The sequence below is a fragment of the Fringilla coelebs genome, assembly GCF_963513975.1.
Source record: "Fringilla coelebs genome assembly, chromosome: 5".
NCBI classification, from domain to species: domain Eukaryota; kingdom Metazoa; phylum Chordata; class Aves; order Passeriformes; family Fringillidae; genus Fringilla; species Fringilla coelebs.
Window position 1 is genome coordinate 65,351,051 of NC_140033.1, and position 14,759 is coordinate 65,365,809.

The 14,759-nt window shown below is 46.1% G+C and overlaps 1 protein-coding gene across 3 annotated transcripts in view; it reads right to left on the reverse strand.

The window, feature by feature from the left end:
* Positions 1-14,197, reverse strand: part of ETV6 (ETS variant transcription factor 6) — a 122,927-nt gene extending 108,730 nt beyond the window's left edge. The window contains exon 1 of one of the 3 annotated variants that reach the window (XM_084206361.1): positions 13,893-14,197. In XM_084206361.1, the coding sequence (XP_084062487.1) occupies positions 13,893-13,925 (33 nt within the window). In that variant the 5' untranslated portion in view covers positions 13,926-14,197. Of the gene's footprint in view, positions 1-13,456; positions 13,483-13,892 lie in introns of those variants that run through there. The other 2 variants (XM_084206360.1, XM_084206362.1) reach the window with 2 other exon arrangements.
* Positions 14,198-14,759: the final 562 nt, after the last annotated feature.

The following is a 14,759-nucleotide window of genomic DNA, read 5'->3' on the forward strand; positions in this document are numbered from 1 at the left end:
GCAGCAAAGGAAGGTCCCCAGAGGTGACTCCAGGCTGCTGCAGTGCGACAGGACCTCAGGAGATGATTAGAGGTGAGCAAGTTGTGCTTCACAGGCATCCCAACTCAGTCCTACCTGGAGCCAGGCAATGATGCACCATGTGAGAGCAGGCAGTTATAGTGAGTATGTCTGCCTGCTGTAGGACATCATTCCAGATGGGGGTCTTTGTAAAGGACACACAAGCATCTGCAGGTTGAGCTTTTTCCTTTTTAGCCAGCTCCCTTCTCTAGTTCTAACTGCCCACTAACTGCACTAGCACAGGACCAGCACCACTTGAGAAACAGCTCAACCTGCACTGAAGGACAACATTTGGTGTACACACAGTCCCACAAGAAGGTCCTGTCTGCTGGTTTGCTCATTTTTTAACAGTTATGCGTAAAAAAAATGAAGTCCAGGCACTTAGCAAACAACACTTCCTTCTCAATTTTCCCAGCTTTTAGGAATTTGAAAAGAAGAGTTCAGGGATTGAAAGGTAAAAAGATTGAACTATCAAATCAAGATAGTCACTCCATGCAGGTTTCAGGCATGCCAATTGAATAAATTAATGGAAGTGCTGGAATTGTCCCTGTATTGTATAACACCTGTTCATCAGCCACAGTCATGTGGTTACATGTTTGTGCCATGTAAAGCAAGTTCCTTGTAAGGAACTGTGCTCACTTATCAGACATGAGAAGAGGTGTGCCTGACACAGCACACAGCATTTGAATTATCTAACAATCTAATTATTTTTTCCACCCTCTGTCAGCCAAATCTTGAGAAAAACCTTGAGAAATAAAATAGGTCAAGACACTTTATGCCAATAAATAGCATTACAGCCCAAGAGGAGTGTCAAGGATAGGAAAATCCCTAGGAATTTTCCCAAACAAAATTCATTTCATAGTCTGAAGAACATTCCTCTCATGAATTTAGATGGTCAGGTTACCTCTGCTAAGGAAATAGCACAACAAGATCAAGAAACAGAGCAGAAGGTCTGATTCACATGAGAGGTTTTCCTGTTATTTTTCCACTTGTCAGAGGCATCTGTACAGAGTCAAGCACCAAATATGAAAGTCCTAAATTAAAATGGAAAAACACAGTAGTCCTGGTCAGCTCAAAGGTCTGTCTAAGCTAATACCACATTTCCAGCAACACCCAACAGGAAATGCTCAGGGTAAGAGCACAAGGAATAAACTATCTGTTGCACACACCCACAGAAATCCACAGGTTAGGGGCTTTCTGAGCCAAGGACCACAGCTGTTCTCTTTGCAGTGAATGCTCCTGGATAAATCTGTGTGGTAGGAACTGTCTTCTGAAAACAATTGCCTGCTTGGCCCTACATTACACCTGCTGGCAGCAAGTTTTGGAACCTCACTGCATGTTGTATGAAAACAGACTTCCCACTCTCCTAAATTGCCAGGTGCTTCCATCTGATCCTCCCATACAATGAGAAATAACCCTTTCCAATTCAGCTTCTCCCTGCCTCTGCCTCTCATGACTAAAGCAAATGATTTTTATGATTTTTTTATGATTTCCATAGGAGTCTGCAATGGATCATCATAGCAAACTCTTCATCCTCACTTCAAACTTCTTCAGTTTCAAGCCCACCCCACTTCTTTGGCTCTTGTTTTCCTTCCTACAACTACCTCCACTCCCACAGTTTAGAGGAGGTGTACAGGAATACAGATCTTTGTTTGGTTCAAACAGCTCCCTCTCTACACATGTGTGCAGGGCCTCCCCATGTTTCACCTTGCAGCAGGGCTATAGAATACCTTTACATTTCTGTGTGTCTGGCTGTGAGGGTGGGTGGGCTGAGAGCAGCACAGCCTGGGAACTTCACTGGAAATCAAGACAGAAGCTCCAGCCCTGAAGTGCAGGACAGCCCACCTGGGCTCTTACCATCAGTATGTGGCTACAAAAACGTGCAGGTGAGCAGTGTGTCGGAACTTTGAAGACAGTGGTAAGTTTTCTCAGAAAATCCACAGGGACAAATTCTGAACAAAAATGTCTATTTTTTAAGTATATGTATTTATTTCCAGAATAAGATAGACACCATAGATACTAACTAAACCACATTTTTTTTCTTTTGAGCAAGTTATTTGATAAAAAGTATTTTGAGGACCAGTCAGTGAAAAGTGGCTCTGTTTCTCAGGTGTTATATAAAGAACAACCCAAAAATAGTACTTTCTCCATCCCCAAAAGCTATTACTCTAACCAACTCTACTAATTAAATCCCTTAATTTATTTTGGGGTTTCCTGGCTTTTTCCTCTTTAGAAGATGAAGATTTAAATATGTATAGAAACTCACTGTAATGTTTAAATGTAAATATGCTCTAAACCTCACTCCAGGCCAGCATTCAGTGCCCTTTCTAGGCAAATCATGGAAGGGGCTACCTCCATGTCTGAAATCCAAGGCTTTTACACCTTCCTCACTGCTGTGCCAACCATCTGCCAACAACCTGGATCTACCTATGCTCATCTTTTAATTGAGGCTAAGAAAATTACAATCTCAGCTGTTGTTTCTCTTCTTCTTCAACAAAAAGGAGGCTGAGGCCTATAGAGCTGAACAAGTATTTTTCATATGACAGGGTGCTCTATGGACCAGGGATGGGATCAGGGAATTATGAAACCCCAGTCTAGACTGAAGGAAAACAGATCTCTCTTTCATCAGTATTTAGGTTCACCTTATAACTCGACTTGTTGAAGCGATGGTGACATCAGCCTTCACCTCCTGGGGACATGCAGCAGGGCCAAGAGGTTCTCACCCCAAGCAGGAAGAGCCAGCAGGAGTGATGGAGGAGCACAGCATCACCTGCCCAGCCAGCAGCAAGGGGGGACCTGGCAGGCTGCAGGCAAAGGGCCTGAGGACACCCCTTTGGTGAAGCACAGGGCCATTGTGCTGCAGCCCAGGGGCACCAAGGGACTCCAGGAAACCACACTGCTCCCCATCTGTGCAGCAGGGCAGTCCTGGCTCCCTCCCTCATGGGGAGTGACAACACAAACGTGGAGCTAACAGAGACTTTTGGGATCTTAGAAAGCACACACACCTCTATTACAAGACACGAGCCAAAACCAGTTTCTTCTGAGCCTTTTCTTTCCAAGAACACTACTGCCATAAGGGGTTTGGGTAATTTGGAACCAACAGCCTGTTCTGCAGCTACCATGGCTCCCCTTCTTGCTTGCAAAGCCAAACCTTGATGCCAAACTGGAGGAATCTCTCTCATAGCAGCTGATTTCCATTGCTGCAGCACTCTGTGGCTGAAGAAGATGGAGCTCACCACTGAAGCACTAAATGAAAACACAGTATAGAGGGTAACATGCAGAGGAGAGAAAAAGATTCTGACAAGCACTGCATTAAAGGCATTATATCCCAACACGTACAATTTTTCCAGGCCCCTTCTTTCAAAAACTGAAACTTTAAGGGGTTTGGGGTTTTTTTTTCACATTTAATACAAATTAAGAAACATGAAACTAGAGTGTATTGATATCCAGGTATAACAACAACAGCAGAAAATAATTTTCAAGATAAATCCCAAGCACAATACTTAGTGCCAAAGCACATTCAAACGAGTGGGACCCACTATTCTACCTCTAGAGCCTGAGCCTGTCAAAGAGCAAAGCCAGCTTCTGGTAACCGGTATGGAGAGAAGATTTTCTTCTTTCAGTTCAGCCAATTAGTTCATTACAATGACTAGATAACCCAAAGCTGGGAAATGCTTTAGGGCTGCAAAACTAGAAAGCTTGTTTCCTTCCTCCAGTCAACAAAAATTCAAGATGAGGGTACAAAATCTACTAATACTAAATCAACATGGCAGAAAACAATCCGTACAATTAAAAAAATGAAAATTCATGTGCTTAAGAAAAAAGCTCGTTATTTATTGCATAATATCACCTGAAAATGTACCAGATACTTCCATTTCATGTACAATTTTAAACCTTTCTTTCTTCTTAAGAACTACTTTTAATGCTCAAGTTTTGATGCTGGACACTGCACTTGCAATTACATTTCAATGCTAAGCCAATCATAACAACATGCAAAATTATTAGGAAAAAAAATCAATCATTCAGCAAATAAAGTAATTTGTTATTTGCCAAAATAAAAACCTAACTAAATCTTTATGAGACTATCCAATTACTTAAATAGATATTTGTGGACATTGTATAGATTAGCAGAGAGGAAAACTAAATTTAGGTTAAAAGCCATTTTTAGCTGCACATCAATACATTTTAATGGCCATCCAACACTGTGAATCACTCTCTCTTTAGGAAAATACCTAAAAACTACACATGCAAAATAATACCAGAATTGATTTTGTACAGCCATTCTTCTGTTTGCCATTTAAAAACAAAACAAAACAAAAAAACACGAAAAAGAAACACAGTCAAAGCATGATGCAAAGTCTGTAGAAATGACAGCATTCCTTAGCAAGTGACACAGCTGAGTGAATGCTTGCAACATTTGGCCAGGCAGTGACAGCAGCAACTCTGATGCCCATTGCTACAAGCTCCAGTTGGGACCCCATTTGTCACACGTGTGAAAAGGAGTTAATGCTTCAGCATTGCACATGGGTGATAATGGTAATTAGGAGACCTCTGGAAAAGCATGGGTAACCCACATTTGGCTCTTAGAAGCAATCAATTGTCTCTTCCCCAAAACCAGAAAACTTTTTCAAACCTGACCTGTAATTCCAATTTTGTGTATTCCCCCAAAGTTTTCCCTTCTGTCATCTGAATCTGGGTAAATAAAGAAGCAAAGCCAATCTCTTGCTAGTCCGAGCAACCTTGGCTTCACAAGTCTCTGAGTCACAGACACCAACTCTTCCTTTGCTCTCTTCTCATTAACAATTAACTAGTCTTCTTGAAATCAAGACTGCTGGGGCTGAGACTTAGAAAAGAGTCTGTGGGAGAAGTGTACTTAAGACCATCCTTCCAGGGTACAAAATTTTATATGAAAGCATCTGAATGCCTACACAGCATCAGAGGAAACCTACGACCTTATCCCCAAAAGAAGTCTCTGTTTTGGGAAAGGCTTAGCACACAGAAAAAACTGATTTTCCCCAGGGTAAATAGAAAGAAGTTCCCCCCCACACACAGGCTGTTAACCTTAGTATCTTCCTCATGTTCATCTACCCTCTTTTTTAAACCTATTTGCACTTTTAGCCTCCACACCACTCTGCAGCAGTGAGCTCCAAAGCTCCACAGATGGAAGAAGTACTTGTTTTAATCTTCTTGGCTAGTAAGGTCATTGCCTGCTCTTAACTATGAACTATCAGGAGTTGCTCTCCTTACTATACTGCTGTGCAATTTTACATTTTTCTATTATATCTCCCTCAGCAGTCTCCTTTCCAAGCCAAAAAGTCATAGGCACTGCAGCCTGTCTTCCTAGAGAAGTTTCCCCAGGCAACTCCACTGTACATTTCTGTATATTCTTCAGTAGTCAGAAAGGCACCTTGTAATCAGAACTGATAAACACAGCAGATTCCAACTGCAATATACAGATAATTTCTATTTTACTCCCTGTTGCTTTCCCACTATAGTTTTATTTGCCTATTTCACCACCCCAAAACGAAAACTGAGCTCAGCTTTCTCTTTCATTCACTAACCAAACTATTTCCTAAAATATGATCCCAGGTGCCAGACCAGTTCTGGGAGGTCCATCAGCAAAAAGAACATCTCAAAGAGACCTTGCTGTTTCTATTAAGCAGAAAAGTTTTGAAAGTTTCCCACTCAAAACTACCAAGAAAAAAAACCCTAGCCCTGCACTTTCTGCCCACTTCTCCAAGCCTGCAGCCACTGCCTGTCAACGTGGTTCACTTGGCTGTGCTAATTGGCTCTGCATACACTATTAATTCACTCTCTTCTTACTTTGAGGTTGTAATTTGTCCCCTTTGGGAGGTAATAGAAGCCAGCACATGGTCAGTCATGGATGGCTCTGATGACTCAGCTGCTGTGAGGCAATTTGCTAGGACACAATCTCCAGTGTATTTGAGCCCAGTGTTTACTGTGCAATGGGTGATACGTATCTCAAGCCACAAGCCATGAAACATTTTACATCCCATTCCCTCTCCTGGAAGCTGCTCCCACAGTCTTCCCCAGGTCCTCTTCCAGAGGGCACATTTGTTTAAGTCATAAGACAGTGATACAACCACTCAGTCTGCCAACTGAGAAGGGAATTCATACCCATCAACAATCCTGTTCCTGCAACTTGGTGCCCTTCCTGGAATCCCTGGCAGCACTGAGTGCATCCTCATCCCTCTGTGAAAGCAACCCAGCCCTTCATGTCCTTGCCTCCAAGGAGATGGTGGGTCTGCACTCAGCTGTGCATCCAGCATGGCATGGGCATCCATGCCAGTGGGACATCCAGCACCTACACACGTCTCCACCAGGCTGCCCAACCCAGCAGTGGTGCTCTGAACTGCAGGGAGCTGTTCCCATGGAGCTGGAGTGATACTCTGGGACCAGAGCCACTACAGAAGGGCAGTGGCACAGGTGACAATGGCCTATCAGCACAACCTCCTTTGCTCTGCAGGCTTTAAGTTGCAGCCAGTCTTTTACAGTGGTGCCCATTAGAAATATCCAAGCAGCTTCTCACAGATGGGGCAGGGAAGATCCCTCTACTGAGGAATGTTTTTCTCAGTAGCCTCCAGTGACAAGTGGATCCAAAAGCCTCAGCCCAGAGTCTGAAGTTCCTCACGCTCTACCAAAGCTCAGCTTTGGCCAGGTCAGAAAATGCTTGGCTTTGCCTCTGTTTTAAAGCACAAGGCAAGTAGGAACATGAGAACAAGCCATTCAAGAGGGAATGTGGTAAAACAACTATCTCCAGTCCTAACCCACCAGGAGAAAAAAAGGATTAGTTCTGTCATAGAGAGGGGAAATCACAATATAGACCTTTGAGAAGGCCAGGAAAGGGCTCCCCAGTATTGCTGTCAATGCTGGGATCACTGCATTGGACCTCCAAGAGTATCAGCAAAGCTTCATGGAGCTCCACCAATGACGGAAACTACCTTGATATGAAATCCTTTGTAAGAAAAAAGGAGGAACATAAATGGGAAATGTGCTTTGTAGCTACAGAATGCCTTGTTATGGCCCTACTATCTGGATAAATCCATCTCTGAATTTTAGTACTGCTACCTCTGGCACTGTTATTAGAAATTTTATTTACCTAGTAGAGCTCCAAGTTCATAGATTTCCACAGAATCCCAGACCAGGTAGAAAACATTCCTAGTTTCTGTTAAGAGATATTTTGGAGGATCCCACTGAAGACATAATGAAAAAAACTCACTTCAGCTACATCCAGTTGAAATTCAAACCACATAAAGAACCTCACTCTCTGCTTCATTTCATCAATTTTAAGGATAGTCCTTAGTGGTTGCCAGTTGGTTTTCTCCAGAATAAACTCCTAAAACAAGTAATTTACAATTTTTTGATCGGACCCTACTTGAGCTGGCTAGAAAAAGCCCAAAACAAAACCTGCAACAAAAGCAAACACAACAAACAAAAAAAACCCAAGAAATCATTCATTGTCCCTATTCATAATCATATTTAATTTTAGTTTAAAATTAAACATCCGAACTCTGGATTTAATATTGGGCAGCTGTTAATAGTTAAATATGTGAAATCCAGCTGCCACATCCAAAGTACTTTTTTGGAGTTGTATTAACACATCTCTTGCAGTTACACCCAATGCTACTCTTGGCAATATACACATTTTTAAAATTATTTACAATGCTATATATTTCTATGTACACACATTCCATAGAACACCAACATACACTGCAGTGACAACTTCCTTCATACCCTTTTTCTCTCCAGACTGTCTTAATCAAGACAGTCTTTGCAAACTACACAAGAACAACACGGAAGTGAAGACACTGTATGTGGTTTAACAAGGAATAACCTTTGGAAATTCATTTAGATGAAGAATCATTTATAGCCTTCCTCAACTGCTGTACCCAGTTCACTTTAGAGCTTCATAGCATTACAGCAGATGATACCATCTATCAGTGAAAAGCTTAACCCTTTCCAAAATCCTTTATTTACCAGTGCTCCAGGACATTCCAAAACCAAGTTTAACTTTGGCTGGAGTTTTCTGAATTTATTTATTTATTTTCCTGACAGCAGTGGCATTTATGAAAAAAAAAAAAAAAACGAAAAAAGAAAAAAAAAAGAAGAAAACAAAAGCAGTCACTATAATCAAGGTTTGAGTCCCACATGTTACTAAAGAAGTAGATGAAGAGTGTAGTTCTCCTCTATGCTTCAACAAAACACTGCCTGAAGACAACTCAGCAACATCAAAACCAGTATGGTCTAAATTTGGCACGGGTTGTAGACCTAAAAAATAACCACACTAGCAGGAATCAATAGCCACAACTCCACTGCTAAAAGCACAGAAGCTTTGGTGTCTGGTCTCATTGCTCAGGCTGAACATATCTAGGTTTGGTTTGGCTGCTTCACAACTGCCTAGAGGAACATCCCACCCATGGGCTGCTCCAGGCAGCCTCCTTCCTTTGGGAGGCACAGGGACATACTGCAACTTAAAAATTAATTGTTGTGGCAATGCTAGCAGTTCATCATCATCCACTGTCCTCACAGGGAGTCCTCCCTTGCCAGGGAAAGAGTTAATGCCTGGAAGAACTGCGTATGCAGCCTGCTCTTCGTGCAGCTCCAGGGAGCCCTGGGAAGGGTGGTGGTCAGGGGCAGGTGGTGGGGATTGCTCTGGCAGCCACATCTGGCTGCCATCCCTCCAGGTGCTCCTGCCCTGCGCCAGGAACAGGATTGAGGCAGCAACACCTCTTCCAAAGCCGCGTTCCATGTAGGTTGTGGGCACAGAAACACCACCCTGCCCACGTGTGGCTGATCCAGACCTCAGGACACACTGAAGCTCCAAGATCTTGCTCTGACTGCTCAGCAGAGGTAGGGAGCCCACACCAAAAAGGCAACAGCCAAACAACCACCACCACACCCCTGCCCCCAAAGCACTGTGTGAACTAAAAAGCCAGGTACAAATCAAATCATTGTCCCTGATTTCTGTAATAAACATAGTTTGTTTCCATGCTGCAGGACAAGTACTTAGCCCTGCTATTGCCCTGCATAGGTACATTTATTATTATTTTATGCTTGTTTCACAGATAGGGGAAGCAAAAGACAAGGTGATCACATTCAGAAGCACTGGCTTTTGAGCTGTTGGTTCTCTGGGGATGCCCAGCTGAAGGCAATTAACTACAAAATACTCCAAAATAAACATATGCAAAAAGAACCCAAAAACAAGTTAGCCAATTTTTGGACCATAGGTCAAAACAATATTACTGGCCAAAAACACCAGTTACCTTAGCTCTCTCCCTTTCCTGCAATAAGCAGGTTATTAGGAGAACTTTTGTCAGCAGAACTCAGAACACCAGCACTCAAGGACTCAGATAACTTTTCTAAAAGGCAGAAAGATTGCTTCTGTGTCACTGTACAAGACTTCACGTCCCTCTTATCATTTCTATCGGCACAGCACCGTTCAGACACCTCCCTCCAAAAGGCATTTTGGGATGCACGCTGCAATATACATATAAATTATCATTAAAGTATACTCTGTTTCACTGGGGCATTTCAGATTCAAGATGCTCTTTTAATGGGTTGCCTCCCAGGAAACTGACTTCACCTGTAATGACACAGTGAATGCTAATGACCACTGTTTAATTGGGGCAGTGCTAGTAAAATTTTGCTTCAGAGGGATTCAATTTACTTGGTGCCAAGGAGTTAAGTGATTAATCAGGTGTTAAATAGTATGTACTTCCAAACACTGGTCTTCTACCATTCAATCCTCCACCACTGAATTTAATGACAGCTTTGTCACCGACACTAACAGGAGGATCCTCCTCCTAATACACAAGTAAACACTAAGGAACATGCTCTGCACTGACAGATACTCAGCCTTGGCTGAGGGCAACAGGATTCTGGCTATGTGGAGGCTGAGCAGTCTCTCAGCATGGGAAGACTTCAGTGAGAGAGCTCGCATAATCAGCATCAACGAGGTATCAGGAGACATAACCCACCATCCAAAAAGTAAGTCAGTCAGGGGAAGCAAATTAAGATTGAAAACTACAACACTACACTGATTCCTTGCCCTTTAGCTTTTTCTTTCCTATTCCTTTTTTTCAACTATTACAAAGCACATCCTCCAATCCAAAATGAGCACTCTGTGAAGCCCTTCAGCTACAGGATCCCGTGCTGAAGGACTCCTGCAGCCACCCCACTGAGCTCAGCACAAGAGAGAGCACCTATATCTACCAAGCTTGCACCTACATAAAACCTGTAGTGAAAGAGTTGTGAAACCTGACTGCAGTGAGGCTCTGTGCCTCCAGTGCTGCCCACAGAGAGCACTCTCAGCTCAACCATCAGCCAGGAGCACAAAGGGACCCTGGGCTCAGAGAGGTCCTGGTCTGCAAGACCTGAAGCAGCTGATCTGTCCCCATACCCCCAGTTGTAGTTCCCACACAACTCCACACTTGTGCCAGCACAATTGTATGGTCGCATGGTAAGACTAAGCAACTGAAAAATAAAAAATAAAATAAACGGATTAAACTGTGCCCTTTGGGAGCCTTCCATTTGCCTGCTGTATTTTGAATCTATGTATGAGACCACAGTGATATTCTCAATGTATATTCATTTCAGGCAAAAAATTAAAGAGATCCTGGCAATCAGAAAGATCCAGGTAAGGTTTTAAACAGAACTTATCACCACATAGACCTTAATTAATCACAAAAATCATCATCTGTGCTTAAACTGCTAGTCCTGTCTCCATTTGAGCTTTTGCTCCCATATATGTCTTTGCCAAGATGTTTACACTCCCCTGGTGCCTCAATTCTCCCATCTGTGGGAGGAGAGGTGAGGCCTTAAGGATCACTTGCCAATACTGTAATGAGTGCCAACGTCGTGGCACTATTTACAACAATATAATCAGCTAACTACTGTGGCTCAGGATCAGAGGAACAGGTTTACTACCAACACAGATATTCCATCTATGAAGAAAGAGTCTGACTATCACAACCACACCAGATGCCCCTTCCCAGCTGGCCTCAGAGTCAAAAGCCTTCAAGCCCTCTCAGATTGGAGCTCACCACAACCCCAAAGCCTCCCAGTCAACGCAGAGTATGCTGACACCCTAAGCTGCAGCAAAACTGAGGGCCCAACACCCAACATTCATGCTCATCTTTCACCCCTGAGATTTCACCTTCTAAACCCCAGGATGAGTCCTCTCCACAGCTTTAGACCCTACACACACGCTTAACCTCCCTGCCACAAGTGCACAGTGTGTCTGCTTGCCATGAACCAGGCAAGCACACACCCAAGTGCTGGCAAGGTCTGGCTATCAGCAGGGTATTTTTCATCTCCCAGAGGAGTCAGCCAGCACACACTTGCTGCAAAGCAAGCACATATCAATACACAATCACACACATACACTGATAACTACTTAACACAATCCAAGATATTACTGCAAGCTTATACTGATTACCAGTAATAAAATATAAACCAAAACTTCACCTCCTCAAAGTTTTCCCAAATCTGATTAGAGCACTTCTCTGACACGATGAGATAGGAAGACTGAGCAGCTCGGACACAAAAAAAGCACCAGCCTTCACCTTCTCTGCTAAAGCTTTCCGTGCTCATCGCCCCAGGTGCTGTGGCATTTACTGCCTGCACCCTTGTCCCACATTGGAGGAGGAAGGGGAAGAAAGAACACCAACAACAAACCAAGGAAAGAACAAGAAAACACACCCACAGCACCCCTGCTTCCCGTTCACAGGTTCCTAGTGAAACTTTGTGACTCCCATGTAGCACAACACTCGCCTACGGTTCGGAACAAGGCAGTGAAGTTGGGGTACTCTGTGTAGCTTTTTCCTCTGCCTCAGTATCACATTCCGTGCCACGAGCCAGACTGGAATACTGAAAAAATTATCAGTTGCCCTCACATAAATGATTTAAACAGCTCCTCTTAAATCCAGCTGCTGAACGCAATCCCCTTTATCACCTGGTTTTAAAAAGTGTTCAAAAAGCAATGATAGAAAAGCCGAAGGGAAAGCTACCCAGAACAGTAAGACTGGTGAAGAAATGCTTTCATTTGAAGTTCACATTTCTGTCTGCAAAGTTGCAATTTTAAAATTTGAACCAACTAATATAGCCAGTAACAGCAGTTTCTACATGTAGACAAAAGATACATTAAAAAATAAGTTCAGATCACGATGTTTAGAATCGGTCACTTCTGGAAAAAAAAATCAGTTTTCCATTTACTGTTGAAATGTAATGGAAATGTGGCATTTAATAATTTCAAGACTGAAGCAGAAGTTTGTATCTCTCCAGTTAGGAAACTGATTACTTACAGTACGAGTCTATGACATACCTTAGTGACACTGGGTAAGGACCAGTTTTACAGTTCCCGAAATCAACAGGATGGTTGTTGATTTCAGTAAGAGCAGAAGTAAGCCTCCTATTTTCAAAATGACACGATGAAAACAAGGAAATACAGCTCATAAGACACTACTTCTTCATGACGTTTGTGCTCTTTGGTCCAGAGAACATACCCTACCTTTCCATGGGGTTTACCAGAAAAAAACAGCAGCTGTATCTCATTTTATATATCTTTAGGGACCCAATGAGTTAATAGAACACGTTTTGCCTGCATTAGCATTTCACCATACAGCAACACGCATACAATACCCCGTTATCCAGTTTGCCTGCCTGTGTTACGGAAAGTCAAACTAGACTCTAAGCCACGAGACTTCACGGGACACAGGCCTGATTGCATTTAACTCAGCAAGAGAAAATACACCCAGAAGTTTTCAAATTGTGTTCCCACCATACAGAATGCAAGACTCCCCCGTACGCACACGGGACAAGCAAACAAAAGAGCATCATGCTGAATAAGTGTTTATTCCAGGCTCTTCCCCTTAGAGAGAGTCTGGAAGTCACCTCTTTCTTCCGGGCAGGGAGAGACAACCACTAAAGATCTCTTTCTTACTCGGGTACAGTTAGTCAGGAGCAGAAGGGAGATTCCTGGCTTGCAACAAGACAAAGCGACTCCTAAATAAAACGCAAAACCGGGGAGTGAGGGAAGGCGAGAGGAAAGCAGCGGGCTGCTAGATAGGAAGGGTCTGGACAAAAAAGGAAACTCAATTTTGTTTCCATTGTCTCAGCTTCATGCAGCCTCCAATTAAAACGATAAACTTCCCGGGATAAGCCCTTCTTCAGCAGGCCAAGGCACGGGGAAACACATCCCCCAGCCCCTGCCGGAGCGGGGCCGGGCTGGCAGCCCTGGCTCTCCTACCTGCCACCGGCAAGCGATGCCAGGAATCGCAACCACTAAAATAAACAGCAGTAATACGGATAATAAGGGGAAAAATATTAAAATTCAATAACGAAAGACAAAGAAAGACAAAAAGAAAGACCCACGACCCACTGTAGGCGGAAGCAGGAGCGGCTGCATCTCCCCGACGGCAGGAAACTTTCTACGAAGTTGCTGGCGGGGACGGCGGGCAGCCAACCCTGCGGGAGGCCGGGCCGGGTTCCGGGGCCCCCTTAAAGCTCCGTACCGTGGAGAGCCACGCCAGCAGAGCCGGGCCCGCCGCCGTGTCCCCGGGCAGCGCAGGGCGCTGACAGCCCGCGGCACCGCGTCCCCGCCCGCGGCCGGAGCGGCGCGGGGAGCACCCGCCAACGGGGGCACCGACCCCCGCGGCCGCCCTTCGCCCGCCCGGGTGAAAAACAGAAGAGGGAAAACCAGTTATTTCCACCAAAATAACCCTGGGCAAATCCACGCCGAAGCCCACCGCCCCGAGGCGCCGGCGGGCACGACCCGCGCTGACAGGGGCCGGGCGGGCGGAGGGACGGGGCTTTACCTTGATGCAACACTGAGCAGGAGTCTCGGACATCTCTCTGGAGGGACTCGGCGGAGCCCGACGGGGCAGGCGCGGGCGGGCAGACGGGAAGTTCTCGGGCTTTCCCCACTTTCCGCTCCTCTCCCGGCGCGGCGGCGCGGCCCGACCCGGCCCGTCCCCTCAAGGGGAAGTGGCGGCCGGGGGCGGGCGCGGCGCGGCCGTGGTGGCGCGGGGGGGTCCGGCCGCGGGGACGCGGGGCCGGGGCCGCTTCTCGCTGCTGCCGCCGCTCCCCGCGGGCGCGCGCGGCCGCCTGCGCCCCCCCACCCCGCGCGTGTGCCTTGCGCGTGCTCGCGGCTCCGCGTGAGAAGCGATGCGCGCGCGCGCGCGGGAAGAGGGAAGAGGGCGCGGGAAGGGAAGTGGGGGGTGGGGGGCGCGGCCCCGGTCCCCGCCGGTGTTTTCCTTCCTGGAAAAGAGAGAAACCGAAAGGCGGCAGCGGGGGCCGGGCCGGGCCGGGCGCTGCGCCCCGCCCCGCGCCGCCGCTCATTGATCCGGAGTTTCGGGGCCGAAACTGACGTGGGTTCCCGGCACCCGCCCCGCCCCTTAAAGGGGCCGCGCCGGCAGCGACGGCCAGCGCCGGCAGCGACGGCCACCGCCGGCCCAGCGCCTCCGGCCGGCGGGCGGAGCGGGCGTGCGGCTGGTCCCGGCCGGCGCCCTGGGTACCGCTGCGGGCCGGCCAGGGCTGGGGGGAGGCTGGAAGGGCGCGGCCGGGCCGCGTCGCCGTAGCCAAGCCGGTGCCGTTTGACACCGCGCGGGCCCTTTAAGCGCCGAGCGGCGGTCCCGGGGCGGGCAGCGGGACGGGCGGGCCCCGGCAGCATAGCGAGCTTTGTT